This window comes from Mytilus galloprovincialis, chromosome 1 (genome assembly GCF_965363235.1).
Source record: "Mytilus galloprovincialis chromosome 1, xbMytGall1.hap1.1, whole genome shotgun sequence".
Lineage (NCBI taxonomy): Eukaryota > Metazoa > Mollusca > Bivalvia > Mytilida > Mytilidae > Mytilus > Mytilus galloprovincialis.
Window position 1 is genome coordinate 110,908,615 of NC_134838.1, and position 24,284 is coordinate 110,932,898.

The 24,284-nt window shown below is 31.4% G+C and overlaps 1 protein-coding gene across 5 annotated transcripts; it reads left to right on the plus strand.

Moving 5' to 3' along the window:
* Window positions 1-3,789: 3,789 nt before the first annotated feature.
* Window positions 3,790-23,938, plus strand: LOC143051422 (protein phosphatase 1H-like). 5 transcript variants are annotated; one of them, XM_076224331.1, is made up of 12 exons: window positions 3,790-4,030; window positions 6,230-6,467; window positions 7,722-7,857; window positions 8,371-8,469; window positions 11,426-11,569; window positions 12,114-12,226; window positions 12,639-12,723; window positions 13,486-13,604; window positions 14,894-14,957; window positions 16,876-16,983; window positions 17,352-17,497; window positions 22,490-23,938. In XM_076224331.1, exons 2-12 carry the CDS (start codon window positions 6,244-6,246, stop codon window positions 22,632-22,634), a joined length of 1,383 nt encoding a protein of 460 aa, XP_076080446.1. In that variant the 5' UTR covers window positions 3,790-4,030; window positions 6,230-6,243; the 3' UTR covers window positions 22,635-23,938. The 5 variants fall into 5 exon arrangements, with proteins under 5 accessions (XP_076080446.1, XP_076080454.1, XP_076080459.1 ...); XM_076224339.1 differs by having other exon boundaries at window positions 3,794-3,812; XM_076224344.1 differs by having other exon boundaries at window positions 3,798-3,826.
* The last annotated feature ends 346 nt before the right edge of the window (window positions 23,939-24,284 follow it).

Here is a 24,284-nt window from a genome sequence, read left to right on the forward strand (position 1 = left end):
CCAAATAATTATGACGTCTGGCAAGGCTATTTTAATTTTTTTTCTGGGACGCCTTCCTACGACGTTGTAGGAAGGCGTCCCAGAAAAAAGTTAAAAATAGCCTTGCCAGACGTCATAATTATTTGGACTAGTATAAGGCTTCCTTACACCAATTTCTTATGAAGTATTTTATTTTGTACTGTTTTTATTTAAAGAACAGGGGTTCCCTATCCTTGATTGTTGTACTTCAGCCGAGGTTAGACTATCTTATGGTTTTTTTTTTATTTAAAGGACAAGGCTACCCTATCCTTGACTATATTTCATTGTCGAATGAAGCTAGACTATCCTAATTTTGACAGGGTCACCTGACCCGGCTCGACTTCATTTATTGGATCAGTGATCAAGGTTAAAGTACGTGATTATAAGTCCGTTTTTCAGATTAACAATATATGCGGTGTATAAATGTAATAAGTATATGTCCGTCTGGCAGGTTTAATCTGACCTTGACCTCATTTTCATGGTGCATTGGTCAATGTTATTTTTTTATGATTTCCAAGAACTGTAAGCAACTGTATTTGGTGTATGGTATGATTGTAAGTTATACACCTCTGTCTGGTATGTATCATCTGACCTTGACCTCATTTTCATGGTTCATTGGTGAATGTTAAGTTTTTGTATTTTGGTCTGTTTTTAAAGTACTATAGGCCCTATATTTGGTGTGTAAAAATTTATGATTATAAGGTGTATATGTTTCTAGCAATTATCATCTGATCTTGACCATTTTCATGTTTCATAGGTCACTGTATTTTTTTCGGTTTTGGTCTGTTTTTCAATTATCATAAGCAATAGGTCAAATATGTTTTGTGCATAAAAGATTGTAAGGTGTACAAGTCCGTGTACAATGCTTGTAGTAAATTTAACTTTGTCTTTAAGACTTTCAACATAAAACCAAGTAAAGCAAGCGAGACATTGCAGTGTGTACACTCTTGCTGGTTATCATAGATAACGATCTTTAAAATAAGGCACCGAAACCCGAAAGTTGATAAGCAACCAAAGTTTTTGATTAACAACTAAAGAATGAATATATTCTTTTGGTCGATTTTATGTTATGGATTCTTAATATATGATTTACTATAATTTAAAAGAGTTGCATAAAAATGACTTTCATTGGAATATAAGACGTTACTACATACAAAAAGTGCAAGGACATAGCGAACGAGTTGGAAAATTTATACACCATAAGTAGGGCTAAAATAACACCACGGTCTAAAAAAAAAAGGAAACTTTACAATTGAGAACGAACATTCTTGTCTTTTGACATAAATTGTTTTATATATTTTTTTGGTTGTGAAAATGAAATAGCCAAATCTTGGTAAATGAAATTTTATACTGTTATTATTATATTTATCTAGAGGAAATTTCCTCGGATACATTTAATCAGTTTAGTGAGAGAAAGCTTGATTATTAAGAGATGAAAAAAAAACATCATCAAGGAAACGTTTCAGTGTTATTGAATTTAACCAGATCTTGACTGAGTCATCGATCAATTTTGGATTTTATCAATTATATTAATACAGTAAACAGTATTTACCATCAGACATCTTCCATGTTCATAATACGATTCTATCGTTTTACAAACTGTGAATTGTGGTGCTTTTGGACGGAATTTTAATGTGGTTTCTTCAATTATTCTTCCGAACTACTCGATTGTATCATACGTCGTACTGTAAATAGCCAAACAAACAAATAGTTACTATTTCTTAAGAAAAAGAAATACCCAGAAAGACAATACAATATGATACGGTTTACAATAAAACCTGAAAATGAATTCACATATGAGATCATATGACAAAACTTGTATTCCGAACAAAGACGGATGTACAGATACCGTCAGATGATCCGGAAGGGTACGAAGATCCTGCTCCACATGCGGAAGAACCCCAATAGAAAAATTCTGCTATTACATTTACACATGCAGTAGTAGTATCTGCTATTATTTACATTAGAAAAACAATGCACTACAATTTCACCGTGTAGAACGCCACATGCGGGTAGTCGGCTACATGTATGTTTGACATGGGGTGGCAATTTTGAAGCCGGACGAAAAAGTAACCGGGTAAGTGGAAGCATCGAAATTTCTTATTTGTAGAACTCTCAGTACCATGTAATGTATTGCACGGAAGGAACCGCAACATAATCTATTTCCTGAAAGCAGAAGCAGTCGTTTTCAGTGCTTAGTTTTCTCAAACACCTCGCCCTAGTTTTCCGTGTTGCAGATTTTGAGGCTTTATATGCAAATTTCGGTATAAAAACTACTTTACACAGCTACCCTCCGTATCATTTATATAGAATTGTATTCCTCTCATTGACTTATACCAAATACCAGTTTCTTAGTTAAAATTAATTGGTTTTAAAACTGTTATTCATCAAAATATAAAGTGTTGCTCCTTCCAGATTTTGCGTCGCAAGGGGTAGAGGTTTGTCATAAAAAAAATACATATTTGCATGTAAATTAGTCTTCATATGATACATTTTATTTCAAACACATCTACCTTACCATGACAAAACAAGGATTTTTCATTTTGCCTGTTTTTGACTCTGTTTTTGGTCTTATAAAATATATGCTTTTGATTTCATTCACATCTACTTTACCATGACAAAATAAGGGTTTTTCATTTTGCCCGTTTTTTGGTCTGATAAAACACGTGCTTTTGATTTCATTCATAGTAAAAATTGGCTCAAAATATTTAGTTTTCAAGCTGGTAAACGATTTCTTTTCCTTTCAGTAACTATCATGGTAAAAACAAGCCAAGGCTATGGCTCAATAAACCAAAACATGGTGGAAAATCACGAAATAGTCCTCAATATAAGATATGCCCGAAGCCTCCACCAGCCAAAATGCATCATAGTTCATCACCAGGTTCATCTAAAAAGACTAAAATATGGACCAAATGACATACCTTAAGTTTGTAATTTGTCATCATAACAGTGTAGGTGTGTTTGAATTAAAAAGTATCAGATAGAATTCGGTTTAAAAGAAAAAGTATTCTTTTTTTTATGACAAGCCTCTACCCCTTGCGACGCAAAATCTGGAAGGAGCAACACTTTATATTTTGATGAATAACAGTTTTAAAACCAATTAATTTTAACTAAGAAACTGGTATTTGGTATAAGTCAATGAGAGGAATACAATTCTATATAAATGATACGGAGGGTAGCTGTGTAAAGTAGTTTTTATACCGAAATTTGCATATAAAGCCTCAAAATCTGCAACACGGAAAACTAGGGCGAGGTGTTTGAGAAAACTAAGCACTGAAAACGACTGCTTCTGCTTTCAGGAAATAGATTATGTTGCGGTTCCTTCCGTGCAATACATTACATGGTACTGAGAGTTCTACAAATAAGAAATTTTGATGCTTCAACTTACCTGGTTACTTTTTCGTCGCTTCAAAATTGCCACCCCATGCATGTCAAACATAGCCGACACCCCGCATGTGGCGTTCTACACGGTGAATTTCCACAAACTTAAACCTTTCTTCCTTTTCTAGTGGATGATCATTTCACTATGATTCCTTTGTGAACAGTTATACACTATTTTATATGGCAATAAAACTTTGAATTGAATTGAATTGAACTAAAAAAAAATCTGATGTTGGGATAAATTTTTGAAATAATAACCTGTTACATTTTTGTCACCATTCAACAGACAAGACTGACGTCCACAGTGACTTTTACTGCAGTTTCTGTCATTTAAAGAACGTGATGGGCTGTATATTACAAACTTACTTTTCGGTGTTGGTGTTGATTGATTGTCAGAAGGAAGGAAATCGAAAGTAGGCTTGTACATGTATCGAACTTATATAAATAATACAGGAAATCTTATTGATCATTTGATGTGGTAAACAAAAAGAAGTACACATCCTTATGTTTGTCTAGGATATTTAAAAAGTGATTTTCTTCATGCTTGTTACATAACACACAACAACTTACTAACAAATAAATTAGATTAAAAAAGAAGGCGTAAAACGTAGAAGACTAATAGTAAATAAATGTAAGTGTGCAGGTTATTTTCTCTATTAATAAATGGATAACATTTTATTTTGTTTACCACAGGCAGTTGTATCAGTAAATAAGTTAACCTATTTACATATACTTAGCTACTGAGACCAGATTATAAATAAACATGATGAAGCACAGGCACTGCCACTTGTTTCTATCTACATGTATGATCATCTATAGGAAGGAAGGTCGACTATCCATATTTATATAGATAGTCGACCATCCTATGGACAGAAACATGTGCCTGTGTGATTAAGGCACTGAAAAGAACAGATCATACTCATTGTTGAAGGCCTCACAGTGACATATATAGTTGTTAATTTCTGTGTCATTGCGTCTAGCTTGTGAAGGGGTGCATGGTCTTTACACCGCCGCACACCAATGAACACCGTCGAACACCCCAAAACCACCAACCACTAAGAAAAACTTTGATATTATACAATAAAACGATAAAATAAATTAAATTTCATATAATTTAATCAATTTTTAGATTTTTATGGGCATCTTTTTTATGTTAAAATCAATAATCAATATAAGGGAAAAAGTCTCCGGATTCATCAGTTTCCGGATTACACTGTGTGTTATAAAATTCAAATTATATATTCATAATTAGCATGATTAGTAATCAGTTCAAGTATCCTCAATCTCTGTTCATTGGTTAGATTTTGATATTTTTTTCTTTTATTATTTTGGTACAACTATTTTATAGAAGAGTTAGAAGAAGAAAAAATGGAAAAAGTATATTTGAGGTGTCTATGAGGGTCAGCAGAGTTCAAAAAGTGGGGTGTTAAAGACTCTTCCTTTCTGTTTTCTGTAGATAATTGGACTTGTAATCTTCTGATTTATTGAATTAATAACTTGAATATTATATTTAATTCACATTGAAAACGATAAGAGACAAAATAATAAACTTTTGGGGTGTTCGGTGGTGTACGGTGGTGTTCGGTGGTGAAAAGACCTACCGCTTGTGAAGAGTTGTCTCATTAGCAATCATACAACATCTTTATAATTATCAAGAGTTCAAGATAATATATCATTAACATTAGCACAAACACATGTGTCTAAAAAAATATACAATGAATATTATCCCTGTTATCTATTGCTTTGCATAGAAAAAAAATATATAATTTGTGTACTGATAAGATGTAAGTTCAATGAATAAGCATGGTATATACATGTATTTGCAATTTTTCATTTTATATATATATATTACCCATATAAAAATAAGAAGATGTGGTATGATTGCCATAATAATTTCAGACAACTCTCCACAAGAGACCAAACAACACAGTAATTAACAACAGTTACTATGGGTTACATTACAGTCTCCAACAATGAGCAAAACTCATACTGCAAAGTTAGGTCTTTAAAAGGCCTCAAAATGACAAATGTAAAACTATATTCAAACAAAATTTTAACAGCCTAATTCATGTACAAAATAATGAACAAAAAACAAACATGTATTAATGTACGTTTTTTGATTGAGTTAAGCCTGCCAATTGATATTTTACCGTGTGCTTTTCTATGTTGTGATTTTACAAATGTATGCTATTGTTTCAGAAAAACGTTTAATCCCACTGCAAATGTTTGCACCTGTCCTAAGTCAGGAATCTGATGTACAGTAGTTGTCGTTTGTTTATGTAATTTATACGTGGTTCTCGTTTCTCGTTTTTTATTTTATATAGATTAGACTGTTGGTTTTCCCATTTGAATGGTTTTACACTAGTAATTTTGGGCCCTTTATAGCTTGTTGTTCGGTGTGAGCCAAGGCTCTGTGTTGAAGGCTGTACATTGACCTATAATGGTTTACTTTTTTTAAATTGTTATTTGGATGGAGAGTTGTCTCATTGGCACTCACACCCCATCTTCCTATATCTATGTTACACAGCAACAAAAGACAACCACAGGCCCATGACTTGGAAAAGGTACATACAGAATGTGGTAGGTTAACCTATTTTATAAACAGCACCTGAACATGCATGACATATTTGCCACTAGACATAAAAAACAGACAATCAATAATTTTCTGTATGAGAAGTCATCACCAAAATAAATTCAAATGTTAATGCATCATTTAAGACCCCCTCCCCGTAAAAAAAGAAAGAAAGTCTTGGATTGAATGTAAATTTAAAAGTATTTTTAACTTACAAAGCATCTATTAAATATAACATATCTTTATTTTACTTTGCAGATGATTTGATTACAATGTGGGGAAAATTACAAGGTGCTATTGACAGGTTTTCTAAGATAGCACAACCTGGTGAAGAACAAGAAGCAACAAACAGTAAACCAAGAAAATTCACTTATGGCCGTCCTGAATTCTTGCAACTGAACGATGATGAAGTACAAGTTTGTCAAGATATCTATACACGACCTATTATTGTTCCTAGAGATGAAATGCTGTTACTTAGGACAGCTGGATATGCTGAGTAAGATTTTAATTATAGATATATTCTCATTTAATTTGTCAACTTAAAAAAGGATAGCATGTAATTGCATGCGCTGCATTCATTGCCATCTTAGCTATCTGTTCATACCGATGTCAGATGTTAAAAAATATTGTGAGAATAAATCTGATTACAGATCAGTAATTTAAAAGTCGTTATCAACCCTAGTATTAAGTATAAACAGACTGAAATTTTCATACTTTAACATGTTGAAGTTTATGAGCAAGTTCATATCACTGGACTCCTGTATAGTAGCATGTCTGTAAGTCATTTAAACTAGCATGAAACACCCTTTGTCAATTATAAAGAATTTTCAATTTGTCCTGTTCTAAATTGTATATACCAATAGAATGGATCATAAAATCTTAAAATTGTTGAATTTCAGGTTTAATGAGGCTTGTTGGTTCTAAAATTTTAGTGAAAAATTAAAATTTGTTTTTTCAATACAAATTTTATTTATTACACAATAAGTTATTACTTTATGATATGGTACAAAAATCAACCTAAAAAATCGATTCGGTTTTGTCCCAAACGACTTTTACAATGTTTATATCATTGAAAAAGCTCCAAATAATCTTCCTTTGGTGCAAAAATGCCATTTTTTGGCATTAAAATTGAAATATCTTTTTTAACTCATCGGTGACCTATAATATTTTTTATTATTGTTTTCAAATAAGCTGTACATAAACTAAATAATTGTAAAATTTAAGCGATTTCTGTAATTTAGTTCTTTTTTTATTTTGACATTACCTCTATTTCTCCTATTAGTTCAACAGAAAAAAAGGACATTAACAAAAATGTATGCTTCTTTTGGAGGCAGATTGTAAGCTTAGATGAATGGTGACCCCATTTTTTTCATTTCATTTTTCTATTAAGTATATGATAAAGTTCATTTGTAAAAAAATATAGCGAAATCCTATATTTAAAAAAAAAATATTTATACCAGCGAGCCCACGTTAGTACATTTCTTACAAAACTGATGATTAAGTATCAGTGATGTTTGACCAACTCTTTTTGATTAAATCATTTGGCAACTACATATATTAAAGATGTGTTTAATCATGAATTTACATGTAGGAGCAAATGGTAATTTTAGGTAAGGCATCTTTTTTCTAAAGGCACACCATTTAGTTTTGTTAAGAGAAGTTTAACAGTTAAAAATATTATTAAAATTTGTGAATACCTTTGAGTGTTGACAGTTTATAATCAAGATATATTCTTTTGTTCCAATTACAGGGTTATAAATGGTGGTAAAAGTAAATTAAATGAAGACCAATCCACGTCCAAACAATTTTTTATCAAGAAGAAATCAGTAAGAAATGGTGCAGCAGCCACAGAAATTCCACTGGAACCAATAACTGATGGGGGACCAGTAAGTTGTATCACATATCTAATATCAGACATTTAGTTTTGATACTGTTGATATGAATAATAAAAGATATGTGGGGTATATGACAAAAATGACTAAGAAAAGAAGCAATCACTGACAACATTTTGATTCAGAACAGGCAAATCAACATTTTGTGTGATTCAAGTTTCAACTAGTTTTTTTAATACTACATTCTCCTCATCTTTATGACAGTCAGTGTTATAACAATATGTACACAAATGAAGGCAATCAATTCAGGAAAAGCATTAAATATACCTCATTTGATATGATTAATGGAAACTGCATTATATGACTTACACATCAATAAAAATACAAATGTACCCCCAAAAAATTGTCAGTTCACAATTAGTCTGATTTGGTTCAGATCATAAAAATAATGATGATTCAAGTTTTGGATCGATAGTAAAGCTTGACTAATAAAATGACCTTTTGATGTAAGCCTTGACAAGAGTTTAATCTTAGAAACAAAGTAATGAGTATTAATTGTCCTTTCAGATGAATGAGATTCCAGTGACCTACTTTGCCATATTTGATGGACATGCTGGCCCTGATGCTGCAGTGATGGCTTCTAAATTGTTACATAAACTGATTGAGGTAAGATGACTTCCAGGTTATTATATAAATGTGTAGTGCTAATTATCAAAATTGAATGCAAATGTTGGAAATTTAGACTGAAATGTTGCTTATAAAAATTTAAAATAACATTATAGACTACTTTACTATGATTGCTTAGATCAGTTTCTCATCTATTATTGATCATGCATCTATATTTGGTCTATGTAAGAATTGTAACATGAACACATCCAGCAGACAGAGTTAACCTGATTTTGACTTTATTTTTTCTTTTTGATAATTGAAAAATAGGAACAAAATGATGTCCAGGTCAGTTCTTTGTAAAGGACATAACAGACATGGAACTAAAACACATCCTCAATCACTGTGTGGTATCAGAACAATTATAAAGAATTCATATTAAAACTGATAGGGATATTTTCCTGTTTAGTGAATAGAAAAACTAAGGATATGGGGTTTCCATTCATGACACAAAGTACATGCACAACCAAAAACAAAAGACAAAGGAACATCACTTTTATTGCTGTTTTTCGTCTCAAAGTTTGTATAAGTCACAGTGAGGCAAGTACATACTTTTTTATACGACCGCAAAATTTGAAAAATTTTTCGTCGTATATTGCTATCACGTTGGCGTCGTCGTCGTCGTCGTCGTCGTCGTCGTCGTCGTCGTCGTCGTCCGAATACTTTTAGTTTTCGCACTCTAACTTTAGTAAATGTGAATGGAAATCTATGAAATTTAAACACAAGGTTTATGACCACAAAAGGAAGGTTGGTATTGATTTTGGGAGTTTTGGTCCCAACATTTTAGGAATTAGGGGCCAAAAAGGCCCCAAATAAGCATTTTCTTGGTTTTCGCACTATAACTTTAGTTTAAGTTAATAGAAATCTATGAAATTTTGACACAAGGTTTATGACCACAAAAGAACGGTTGGGATTGATTTTGGGAGTTTTGGTTTCAACAGTTTAGGAATTAGGGGCCAAAAAAGGGCCCAAATAAGCATTATTCTTGGTTTTCGCACAATAACTTTAGTTTAAGTAAATAGAAATCAATGAAATTTAAACACAATGTTAATGACTACAAAAGGAAGGTTGGTATTGATTTTGGGAGTTTAGGTCCCAACAGTTTAGGAATAAGGGGCCAAAAAGGGACCCAAATAAGCATTTTTCTTGGTTTTCGCACCATAACGTTAGTATAAGTAAATAGAAATCTATGAAATTTAAACACAAGGTTTATGACCATAAAAGGAAGGTTGGTATTGATTTTGGGAGTTTTGGTCCCAACAGAATAAGGGGCCCAAAGGGTCCAAAATTAAACTTTGTTTGATTTCATCAAAATTGAATAATTGGGGTTCTTTGATATGCCGAATCTAACTGTCATGACTGTGTATGTAGATTCTTAACTTTTGGTCCCGTTTTCAAATTGGTCTACATTAAGGTCCAAAGGGTCCAAAATTAAACTTAGTTTGATTTTGACAAAAAATGAATCAGTTAGGTTCTTTGATATGCTGAATCTAAAAATGTACTTTGATTCTTGATTATTGGTCCAGTTTTCAAGTTGGTCCAAATCGGGGTCCAAAATTAAACTTTGTTTGATTTCATCAAAAATTGAATAAATGGGGTTCTTTGATATACCAAATCTAACTGTGTATGTAGATTCTTCATTTTTGGTCCTGTTTTCAAATTGGTCTACACTAAAGTCCAAAGGGTCCAAAATTAAACTTAGTCTGATTTTAACAAAAATTGAAATCTTGGGGTTCTTTGATATGCTGAATCCAAAAATGTACTTAGATTTTTTATTATGGGCCCAGTTTTCAAGTTGGTCCAAATCAGGATCTAAAATTATTATATTAAGTATTGTGCAATAGCAAGTCTTTTCAATTGCACAGTATTGCGCAATGGCAAGAAATATCTAATTGCACAATATTGTGAAATAGCAAATTTTTTTTTAATTAGAGTTATCTTTCTTTGTCCAGAATTGTAAGCAAGAAATATCTAATTGCAAAATATTGTGCAATAGCAAGATTTTTTTTAATTGGAGTTATCTTTCTTTGTCCAGAATCAACTTAAATCTTTGTTATATACAATATACAATGTATATTCACTTTTTACTACCAACTGATAAATTAAAATAATCTTTACCATTCAGTGATAACAAGCAGTTTTTTTTACATCTTATTTCCTTATCTTATCTAAAATGTTTTTAGATAATGTATGTTGGACATTTGCCAGACATGACTATGATGTCATTTTCTATTTTTATTTGCCAATAACTTTATGTAAATAACTTCATTGGAAATTTGCCAATATAAAATGTTGCTGATGAAGTTTTTTTTATTGTTTTATACAATAAACAATGTATATTCACTTTTACTACCAACCAATCTTTACCATTCAGTGATAACAAGCACTTTATTTTACATTTTAATATTTTATGATGTATTTAAAAGAGTAGTTATTGTTGCAAACTCCATTAGAAATTTGAATTGATATCAGTTTTGGAAAAAGGGAAACGGGGATGTGAAAAAAAGGGGGGGGGGTAAATTTTTCTCATTTCAGATTTCATAAATAAAAAGAAAATTTCTTCAAACATTTTTTTGAGAGGATTAATATTCAACAGCATAGTGAATTGCTAAAAGGCAAAAACAAACTTTTAAGTTCATTAGACCACATTCATTCTGTGTCAGAAACCTATGCTGTGTCAACTATTTAATTTTAGATTTAAAAAAAGTTTGAAGAAGAAATCTTTAATTGTAAAATTTGTAAAATCTTGACATTTGTTTTGTGTAAAAAAAACCCATGTAATGTCAAAAATTTGATCACAATCCAAATTCAGAGCTGTATCACGCTAGAATGTTTTGTCCATACTTGCCCCAACTGTTCAGGGTTCGACCTCTGCGGTCGTATAAAGCTGCGCCCTGCGGAGCACCTGGTTAATATTTGAATATTAAATATTTAAACAGTTGCTTTTGTTTTGTAGGAAAAGTTGAATGGTGTAAAAGACTTTATTTTTGAAATAGCAGGTCCTACAAAAGGTCAGCTTGGAGAATCAAAGCACGATTCAAAATCCATATCCATCCATAGTTTAGTGATTGGTGCACTGGAACAATCTTTTATTTCAATGGTAATAATTTAGCCTCAAATCTTCTGATTGTCACCATTTCACGCTGTGAAATTGACCGGTATCATTTTACAAACCAAACTAATACAATCAACCTTTTCTGTATACTTGAAGGATGTGTCTTGTTTATAGTGTAGAAAGAGGCATGTCCAATAAAAGCTTCAATTTTACAGCAATTAGTTAAGATAAAAGCATTCAATTAACAAGCATTTTAATTTACATGAAAACAATTATTGTAGTTATATGTCTATCATGGTTTTATTTAAAACACACACAAAGACTTAGAATATATCATGTACTTGAGGTGTTTTTTTTAGAATAAAATGTATTAACAAATAAATTGTATGTTTAAAACATAAATTACAGGTAGAATAATAGTTTAATAATAGTGTTAAAATTATTTATGATAATACTTTTTATATTGCAAGAAAGTTTTACAGATAAAGACCTAAACATCATATAAATGGAAAGAAATTATAATTTCAAATTTATGCAATAGAATACCAAAGCTTTGTATCTTACTGTGTAAAATACATTACCATTTCAGGACCAACAAATAATAGACGAGAAACAGAACTATACAATTTCAGGAGGTTGTGCTGTAATTGTTGCTTTATTTTTACTGGGTAAACTATACATTGCCAATGCTGGGGATTGCAGGTTGGTTTATATATATCATATCAGATAACTTCAGACCAGAATATACTTGCTTCAGGCTAAACACTTTACTGGCTGTTTGTACATATATTGATGGTGTGTTTTTTGTCAGGGTATTGATGTTTATTTATAATTGCTCTTATTGTATGTTGTACACACTGTAGATTTATCTGTGGTTAATATGATTTTGAATAATTATAGAGATATCTTTTTGAAAATCAAAGGAAATGTTTTTTTGTTGTTAAAGTTCAATTATGATATTGTATATTTATAGATCAATTTACTGTCAAAAGAAAAGAAAATTCATTCATTACTAGAAATGCAGACTAGACATTTCAGCATAATCACTATGTATAGTTAATTGTGGTTTTGATTTGAGTGACGTAGCTAAACATTTATCTGTGCATTTTTGTAGAGCAATCTACTGTAACAAAAAAGTAACTGTACAGTTATCCAATGATATGACACCTCATTATGAAAGACAGAGGATAATGATTCAGGTAAGATTTTCGAAGTTAACTAGAGTCATTCTGATATTAAAGAAGATTGAGATGCTAAACCGGGTACTCATCCATCACAATGCCCTCAGACATATGGATATACCATTATTATAAAAATAACAAGATGTGGTATGATTGCCAAAGAGACAACTCTCCACAAGAAACAGAATGACACAGAAATTAACAACTAGCTGATATTTGTTAAGATTTATGAATATGAGTATGTAAATTTGTTCATTAGTCAAGTTTGTTTGTTTATGGTTATGTTAAGGAAATGTACCTTCTAACCAAACTTATGAAATTATCAGATTTCAAAATACATGTGTGTCAGTCTTGTTTTAAATTAGTAAACAATACACAGTTAGTAATGTTAACAATTTTAATGAGAAAAAGGAATGTATGAAATATTCTTAAAAAACGAAAAATTACATGACTAGTAAGCTTTTATAAATATACACTTATTGTACATATAAAATGAAAAGCAATATTGTAGGCAGCAACCACTTATCACTGGATAAAATGCTCCTGACTTGTGACAGGCATGTAAAGAATATGGTTGGGTTAAACATGTTTGTTAGTGCTCCACCCTGCCATAACCTGATACAATGGTGTAACAGCACAGCATAAGAACTTGATTGTAAAGATTTGTTTCTGTTTTACTGTTAAATTCATATGAAAGACAATACTTTTCTCGAGATATCTTCTTAAAATTCTTATGAAAAGAACTAGTTTATTAAAAATCATATCTTTACACTTGCTCAGGCCATGACACGTCCGGAATTAATTGGAGAAGACTTCACTTACAACGAATATACAAGACGGATAACCAGAAATGATATTGGGAAAAGAATACTGTATAGAGGACCAATGATGACTGGATGGTCAGTAAATTTGTTATCTTATGTATTGATACAAGGTGGAAGGATTACTTGTCATTAATTGACAGATTCGTACTTGAAGGACTATTTTTACACAAAATTCATTCAATACAGATACATTCTTATTATGCACTAATACAAAAAGTGATTATTATTAAAATTTGAACCAATGATAGAATCTAAAGTTCAATATCACTGTCATATAGTGAGAAAACACTTTTAAATCAAACAATGGAAATATATGGAAATTGTTTGTCATTAATGTATTTCTAATTATGACTTGGTATCTATTTCTGATCATGACTCGGTTATGTATTTCTTATCATAACTTGGTATGTATTTCTGATCATGACTTGGTTTGTTTTTCTGATCATGACTTGGTATGTTTTTTCCGATCATGACTTGGTATGTATTTCTGATCATGACTTGGTTTGTATTTCTGATCATGACTTGGTTTGTATTTCTGATCATGACTTGTTATGTATTTCTGATCATGACTTGGTATGTATTTCTGATCATGACTTGGTTTGTTTTTCTGATCATGACTTGGTATGTATTTCTGATCATGACTTGGTTTGTATTTCTGATCATGACTTGGTTTGTATTTCTGATCATGACTTGTTATGTATTTCTGATCATGACTTGGTATGTATTTCTGATCATGACTTGGTTTGTTTTTCTGATCATGACTTGGTATGTATTTCTGATCATGACTTGGTATGTATTTCTGATCATGACTTGGTATGTTTTTCTGATCATGACTTGGTATGTATTTCTGATCATGACTGGGTTATGTATTTCTGATCATGACTTGGTATGTATTTCTGATCATGACTGGGTTATGTATTTCTGATCATGACTTGGTATATATTTCTGATCATGACTGGGTTATGTATTTCTGATCATGACTTGGTCTGTATTTCTGATCATGACTTGGTATGTATTTCTGATCATGACTGGGTTATGTATTTCTGATCATGACTGGGTTATGTATTTCTGATCATGACTGGGTTATGTATTTCTGATCATGACTTGGTATGTATTTCTGATCATGACTTGGTATGTATTCCTTCTATGGTGATAATTCTTGAAGTTTCTTACAATTTAAAAATGGTAAATGTCAGTTGCATTAAATTTTCAGATCTTTAATGGACAGCTAATAAAAAGTAAATTTATACCATAGTTAATAATCAAATTTATTCAGGTTTGAAGTTGCAGCTTTTGAAGTTGAACAATCAAATAAAAGATGCCAATATTGCTGGCAAGTTAAAAAAAAATGATTTTTTTTTAAGGTCTTACAAAGTAGCTGATGAAGATGATTTGAAAGTGCCATTAATATTTAAACTTGGAGGAAAGGTATGCAATTATTTATTTAATTTAAAAAGGGAAATACAATGATACCTGTATTAACTGGACATCTGGTGAGACTGCATACTTTGTTCTCATTAGACAGGTATTTGGTTCATTCACAATCTTAACTGCTTTTAAAGTTACTAGAATATATCCACAATACAAGATTTTAAAATCAAGTGAAGTAAAGCATTTTAATTTTTTTGTCAGATAGCTAAATGGATTATTTTTTTAAGTGTCCACCAGGGCTTCCAAAAAACATTTTAGCCTGATGGACATTTTATATCTGATCCCGATTTTAATCCCTTAAGACTAAGTCACAAAAGGCAATTATGGTAATCAGATGGCCATTCCAATGATAATGACATTAGATTAAAAAACAATTTTAAACTTTACTTTGTTTTGGATGTTTAGATGTAAACGGTTAAATTGGCAGTGCATCATTCAAAGTGTGCACATCAGCGTGCTCATATCTGCCATAGACTCTTTATTTGTGCAAAATGACATGTCAAAAACTTCATTTTCGTTTTTAAAATCACGTTTTTCTAAAACTGGATGTTGACTTGACAATGGTAAAACATGGTCCATAAACGGATACGTAAAATCCGTGTACATTTGCAAAGCATGACTGAGTGAAGAAGCTCTTTCCAAGTTATTTCTTCAACAAAATGCTAAAAATGAACGTTTAGATACAGGTATCAATGATAATTTTAGCATTTTGAAGAAATAAAGGATGCATAATTAGATTTCCCACCTTTGCACATGCGCACACGTGTTCTAGTTCATTCGACGTAGTTCTGAAGATTTTTCATTTAAACCTTTTAAAATTTTTTATCAAATCATGTAGATAAACTAATTTCTTATAATTTTAATCTTTTGGACTAAATCAATGAGCTACAAACCGCTGAAATGTAAGAAAATAATTGTGAATAGACAGATCAATTTATACGATGTCCGGTACTGAACATAGTTTACCTGTCACCTGAACAGGTAGATATCACCTGTCCAACAACTAATTAGCCTTGATTAAAATTAAAAAGTATTGAAGTAGGGGTTGTTTTGATAGTAATTAGTCATCATGTCACTTTTATGACCGGAAATGTGTAGATGTTAAAGGCAAAAGGTTGGGTCATAAAGATCATGAATTATGTTAAAATGACAGAAAAAGCCTTGAAAACTAAAATGTATATGACCGTTTCATGTTTTGCCCAGCCAGATTTTTACCGGACATTAATCAAATGTCCGGAATATATGACCGTTTTGGAAGCCCTGGTGTCCACATACAAAAGTATATTTGAATAACCTTCAAACTTTGAGGGGAAAAACAAGAACTGAAGTCTTAATTTGTCTGAACATTTTGGAAAATATTTTCTGAGTAATATAATTTAGAATATCTACAATGTAGAGGAGAAATATATAAATGATGAATATCCATGATTAACTGCACATGATACTGCACAAACTTGACATCACTAACATTTAAGGTTGTACACACACAAACATCTAAAGTATTTAGTTAGTTCAACATATTGTACATGTCTATTTGCTGACATGCAAACTTTATAAAAAGAGAAGAAAACCTATTCTAAGAAATTTTCATGCCCCATTTATGGGCATTATGTTTTCTGGTCTGTGCGTCTTTGTTCGTACCTTCATCTGTTTGTCCATTTGTTTGTTGTACTGTCCGTCTGTCCCCCTTCAGGTTAAATTTTTGGTCAAGGTAGTTTATGATAGAGTTGAAGTCCAGTCAACTTGAAACTTAGTACACATGTTCCCTGTGATATGATCTTTCTAATTTTAATGCCAATTTGAGTTTTTACCCCAATTTCAAGGGTCCACTAAACATAGAAAATGATACTGCAGATGGGGCATCCGTGTACTATGGACACATTCTTGTTTTGAATATTTAAAGTATATTTTTCAGTCGAGACTTATGCAGACCATTGGTGTTTCTAGAGGTTTTGGGGACCATGATTTGAGAGTTTTTGATTCCAGAATATATTTAAAACCACTTTTGTCTGCTGTTCCAGAGGTAAGTTTGCTAATCATTGTTTTTGTAATCGTGTAGAACTTAGGTATCTATTGGCCATTTTAATGTTTTACTGCTTTGTTGTTTTGGACAACACTCGATGAAGTTAAGAGTGATATATTCACCTTTTCAAACAGAATGGATTAGAACATTGCACTTTTATCCTTAAACAAAGAAGAATAGAGAGAAACAGTAGTAAGTCCAGAAATTGCTTGGTTTTTATTACAAGATGCAAATAAAATATGTATTAAAAATATCAACATGTATGAACAAAATTAAAAAAAAACACTTTTTTGTAGTCATACCTAAATTAATATTTATGTTTAATATAATACAATTACATAGCAAGAGATAACATTTTATATTTTAAGGTAAAAGTTTTTGATCTGAAATCCAACGTTGAAGATGCTGTATTAGTAATGGCCTCTGATGGATTATGGGATGTGATAACAACAGAAGATGTGAGAACTACTGTATATAATGTGTTAAATCAGAGTAGGAAGGACGATCCTAAAAGGTACCTTATTTATTCTAATAAACGCCTCGGGGGCGAAGACAATTTCCGAAAGGGGGGCGTCAATTAGAGAAACGAATTTCGTACCTTACTTCATTGACCTTTACCTGAATTTTGTTGAAACAGACTATAGTAACATACACGTGTTTCTTATTGTCTCCATAATCTATAAATAGCGTTTATCGGTAATGTGACCTCATCAAATAATTTGTTAAAATTTTCGAAAACAAGCGTGCACATCAATGGAACATAATTTCAACAGCGTACTGTGTAACTGACAGATCTATTTTTTGGAACTTGTACACACTGTGTTGGATTATCGGAGTGGATGAAAACATTGGCATTATTGATTTTTCGTTTCATGTTTCTCAGTGACCGGGTCGATGTCTTTGCAATATTGTAATGGTTACGTTTCAATTTTATTTTTTTAACTACAAAATGGGGGCGTTTATTAGACGTCAAAAGTTCTGTACGCACGATTTTCGGTAGGGGGGCGTTAATTAGAAGGGGGGCTTTAAATAGAATAAATATGGTATACATGTTTACAAGGTATCCTAAAAAGTATACATATTTACAAGGTTTAAACAGGTACAAGTCAGGGCTTCCAAAACGATCATATTTTCTAGACAAGTCTGATAAATAATATAAACAGCTTGTAAGCTAAGGCTGACAAGGTCATTTTAATATAGTTTAGAAAAAAACAGACATTTTAATATAGTTCATGTGATCTTTTTGACCTGACCTTTTGCCTTAAACAGCCACACATTTCTGGTCATATAAGTGACAAGATTAATAATTACCCCTACTATAATACCCTCTCATTACAATCAAGATTAATTAGTTCTCTGACAGCTGATTTTAACTGTTCAGGCACAGGCCCTATCAGGTAAACTATTTTGTACCGGACATTGATTGCTCTAGTATTAAAAGGTATTTTCTTAAATTTCAGCAGTTTGTATCTAATTAATTAAGTCAACAAGATTCTGATTACCAGAAAATATATATAAATATGATTTGATATAAAAATTAAAAAAGGTAGTAATAAAGGTTTTAAGAGAAAAATCGTCAGAACCACTTTTTTTTAGTACACTTGTGCGCAGGTGTGAGATTAAATTATGCATCCGAATTTTCAAAAATGCAAAAAATATCATTGATACCTATATCTAACATTCTTTTCGAGTCTTTTCCTATAGAAAAAATGTAAAAAAATCTACTTTAACTCAATCATGCTTTGAAAACGTACACAGATTTTACATATTTCACTCTGGTCTGTGTTTTACCATTGTCAAGTCAACATCCAGTAATACGAAAGTACTTTTTTTTTAAAGTGAAGTTATTGACAGTGTAATTTTGCACAAATAAAGAGTCTGAGACAGATATTAATACTCTGATATTGCACACTGCGAATGGTGCACCGTCAATTTAACAGTTTGTGCCAGAACATCAAATTTATATCAAAAATATACAAGTTAAATACTGTTTTTTGTGTCAATTTCCCAACCAGCAGTAAAGGTTAAAACCTTTTCAAAGTGCTGCGCCCGTTTGGTTGTGGGGAATGTATAAGTACGCAGCCAGCCAATGAACCATAATTCAAATGATGCACAACTGATTACTATGGTTTCCTTTTGTTGCTAAGTCTTAAGGGATTAAAGTCGTGACAAGACAAAAATGTCCAGCAGGCTCACATTTTTGGAAGCCCTGGTACAAGAAATAACAATTTTGAGAAATGACACTTGGTCACTTACTTCATTATAATTCAATTTCAGGGTTATCTTTCCACTGAAGCTTGTTGTGTCCTAAATTTGCATTAAGATATCTACAAAATGGTTTATGACATACCTATATCTGATGTTTGAATCATTGTAGTAGGTCAGCCTTTAATATTTCCTCCTATCACAGCAAAATGGCTATGTTAACATTGTAGTGAAGGATTAAGTATGAAAATTATTTTCCTTAAACCTATTAAAACTTCTCTGAATAGAATCCATATAGTAAATAAACCAGATGCTCCGCAGGGCACAGCTTTATACGACCGCAGAGGTTGAACCCTGAACGGTTGGGGCAAGTATGGACACAACATTCAAGCTGGATTCAGCTCTAAATTTGGATTGTGATTAATTAGTTGACACAGCATATGTTTCTGACACAGAATGAATGTGGTCTAATGAACTTAAAATACTTTTTTTTCCTTTGAGCAATTCACTATGCTGTTGAATATAAATCCTCTCAAAAAAATGTTTGAAGAAATTTTCTTTTTATTTATGAAATCTGAAATGAGAAAAATTTAACCCCCCCCCCCCCCATTTTTTTTTTTTCACATTCCCCTTTCCCTTTTTCCAAAACTGATCTCAATTCAAATTTCTAATGGAGTTTGCAACAATAACTACTCATTTAAATACATCATAAACTATTAAAATGTAACAAAAGGTGCTTGTTATCACTGAATGGTAAAGATTGTTTTAATTTATCAGTAAAAGTGAATATACATTGTATATTGTATAAAACAATATTTTAAGTTGATTCAACTACTATTCTGGACAAAGAAAGATAACTCCAATCAATTGAAAATTTCTTGCTATTGCACAATATTGTGCAATTAGATATTTCTTGCTATTGTGCAATACTGTGCAATTGAAAATATTTGCTATTGCACAATACTGTGCAATTGAAGATTTCTTGCTATTGCACAATACTATGCAATTGAAAATTTCTTGCTATTGCACAATACTGTGCAATTGAAGATTTCTTGCTATTGCTGAATACTGTGCAATTGAAAATTTCTTGCTATTGCACAATACTTAATATAATAATTTTGGATCCTGATTTGAACCAACTTGAAAACTGGGCCCATAATCAAAAATCTAAGTACATGTTTAGATTCAGCATATCAAAAAAGCTCAAGAATTCAATTTTTGTTAAAATCAAACTTAGTTTAATTTTGGACCCTTTGGACTTTAATGTAGACCAATTTGAAAACGGGACTAAAAATTAAGAATCTACATACACAGTAAGATTTGGCATATCAAAGAACCCCAATTATTCAATTTTTGATGAAATCAAACAAAGTTTAATTTGGACCCGATTTGGACCAACTTGAAAACTGGGCCAATAATAAAAAATCTAAGTACATTTTTAGATTCAGCATATCAAAGAACCCCAAGGATTCAATTTTTGTCAAAATCAAACTAAGTTTAATTTTGGACCCTTTGGACCTTAATGTAGACCAATTTGAAAACTGGACCAAAAATTAAGAATCTACATACACAGTTAGATTCGGCATATCAAAGAACCCCAATTATTCAATTTCTGATGAAATCAAACTAAGTTCAATTTTGGACCCTTTGGGCCCCTTTTTCCTAAACTGTTGGGACCAAAACTCCCAAAATCAAACCCAACCTTCCTTTAGTGGTCATAAACCTTGTGTTTAAATTTCATAGCTTTCTATTTACTTAAACTAAAGTTATGGTGCGAAAACCAAGAATAATGCTTATTTGGGCCCTTTTTTGGCCCCTAATTCCTAAACTGTTAGAACCAAAACTCCCAAAATCAATCCCAACCTTCCTTTTGTGGTCATAAACCTTGTGTCAAAATTTCATAGATTTCTATTTACTTAAACTTAAGTTATTGTGCGAAAACCAAGAAAATGCTTATTTGGGCCCTATTTGGCCCCTAATTCCTAAAATGTTGGGATCAAAACTCCCAAAATCAATCCCAACCTTCCTTTTGTGGTCATAAACCTTGTGTTAAAATTTCATAGATTTCTATTCACTTTTACTAAAGTTAGAGTGCGAAAACTAAAAGTATTCGGACGACGACACAGACGACGACGCCAACGTGATAGAAATATACGACGAAAAATTAAAATTTTTGCGGTCGTATAAAAACCAATTGTTCAGAGAACAATTGAAGGTCTTTCCACATCAATTTTCAAAGTTATTGAAAAGAAGCTAGTTCCTGTTTCAAATTAAAAATTGTCATCATATCATAAGTCTCTTCATACTGATGTGCTATATAAATGGTTTCTATATACTGTTAAGTGATATAAAGGAGATCATTAGCTACTTCCGGTAAAGTAAATGTCACTTCCTGTCTCGTATGTTACCTTCTTTCATACTGATTCCAAGAACAAAGTTTCTATATACTTTTGCATGTAAAACAGAAGATAATTGGCCACTTTCGGTTCATCCAAATACATTTTTGAGTGTTGAGTGATAAGTAAATGTATTAAAATTACAAAATATATGAATTCAAAGTATTTTTTACTGAAAAAAATGCAAAAATGGCTACTTCCTGTTTTCTCAAGGTCTCTTCTGATTGTCATTTTCAAGGTCATATGTCACCCAACCTTTTGTAAAAGGTCATATGGCTTTATCATGAACCAAGTTGAAGTAATAATCAATTAACCTTAAAATTAAACATTTCAGGGACAGTTACTCCTATAAGATGTCTTTGGATTGTTGCACACTAAATGTCACATATCTTCATTATAATAAAGCAAACATTTTCCACTTGTTTTTTTATATATACCTTTAAAAGTGTTTGAAAAAATGCGAAAATAATCCAAAGTCAAAATTTAGAACTTGACCTTGACCTTTGACCTTGATCCAAATTAGCCAAAAAATTCCTGAGGATGTAACGAACAATTTAGAAAAAGAAATATGTCGATATCTATTTCTGTTAGAAGGAGATGCACACATTTGATAAACAGTGAATAGGGAAATAACTCTTACAAAGAAAATTGTTCGTCTTAGCAGGGTGATATTTAAAAGTGCATAAACTGTAGGATACAATATAAGAAATATCTAAGCGACATATTGCGAAACAAAAATTTCAAAAGTTGGCGGAATGTTTTTTTGATAATAATCAGAAGAAATACAATAGGTCTTTCCACATAAAAGTGGAAAGACCTAATTAGTTAAAATATTCATAGAAGAAAACATGCATGATTCCTGACTATTTTTTCCACAGTAGCTAAAAGAGTTAAATGTTTTGTAGATTTAATGCAGTTGCTCAAGAATTAGTGATGCAAGCCAGAGGTACGCCAATCCATGGAATGAATGGTTGGACTAAGAAAGATGGAACAGCCGGATCTTTTGATGATATTACAGTATTAGTTATTCCATTAGGAGATGGGGTGTAATTTATGTGCAGTCAAATTTTTATTAATGTGCGATTGTGTATCGAGGTGCTTATAAAATGAAAAAAATGTGTTCATATGAAGATGTAATGAAAGTCTAGTCAACATAAGAATCAAAACTTCAATAGTATTGCCCTACTGAAACTTGCTGTTCTATATTACCTTGAAAATGTATTGATAATTGTTTTAATGTTTTCATATTTACAGCATTCCAAATAATTTGATACTTCAAATAAAGTCTTGTTCCCAAGGGTCTTATAATTAAGTAACCTACATAAAACAAAAGAATGATAATAATATTTGGTATACAGTTGTATGGTCATTGGAATATCTTATTTCTAAAAGGTTAATTTGGCCTTGGTTCATAGACTTTGAAAAGTTTTGCATTGTTACAAAGTTTAAAAGTTTTGCCATTTTAATTTTTTCATTGCATTATACTGTCAAATCTACATATGTGTCTCTGTGTCAACAATTTATTACACATTGGGACACTCTTAGATGTTTAGCAGTATTTTTTTTTATGTAGGGTGTCCATTTATTTTCCAATTGGACCAATTTTAGCAAATTTTGCTCCTCAGCAGACTAATTGAAACATAATTAGATATAATATTTCCTTGCTGGCATTCAAATAGATTCTCCCTAAATATTTGATTCACTTCACCTGCTTACTTCACAGCATGCTTTGCACAAATATTTTTTTATGAAAATGTTAACCTTGTTGCAGTCATACATTGTAATACTAGTTTATTCTCCAAAATATTATAGTAGTGTTTACTGATTGTGAATTGATTCCAATGTATGGTTGGTTGTGATTTTGTGCATGCAAGCAACTAAAAAAAAAAATAAAGCAATTTTCTATTTTTTTCACACCTTTTTAGTGCAATTTTTTAAAAGCTTTCGCTAAAAATTTCAATCCAGCACAATTTATTATAATGTAGGACCTAAAGATGCTTAAGGTCAAGTGTAGTTTGAACTGTATCATGATTTCAATAGAGAAGCAGCTTTATATTGTAATTTACAGTCTAATCATCAATGATTATGATTGTAAGAAGGGTGATTCTTGGTATATGGAACCTGTAGTTTCTTTTTGTTTTTGACACAATTATAAATTGTTTCTCTTTATTGCTGTTGTTTTTGATAACTGTAAGAAACCATTTTTTATTTTCACATTTGTTTTTACACAGGAAGATGTGTTAAAAGAATGTATAAATTTATCCAATATAGTGCCAAAACTTAGTTGTGCCAACATTTATTGATATGCAGGCAATCTTTATTGTCCTAAAACATAAATTACTAATCATCCTTAACACACAATCAAGTCACTACTGAAATCATAGTGTAAATTCTGTAATGAGAAAATATCTACTAATAAAAAATGGGGTTTCCAAAGTTTAAATTGTGTTAAATTTACTTTTTAAAAAACTAATTTGAAATATCCTATTTTATAATAATTATACGACCGCAAAATTTGAAAAATTTTTCTTCGTATATTGCTATCACGTTGGCGTCGGCGTCGTCGTCGTCGTCGTCCTGCGTCCGAATACTTTTAGTTTTCGCACTCTAACTTTAGTAAAAGTGAATGGAAATCTATGAAATTTTAACACAAGGTTTATGACCACAAAAGGAAGGTTGGTATTGATTTTGGGAGTTTTG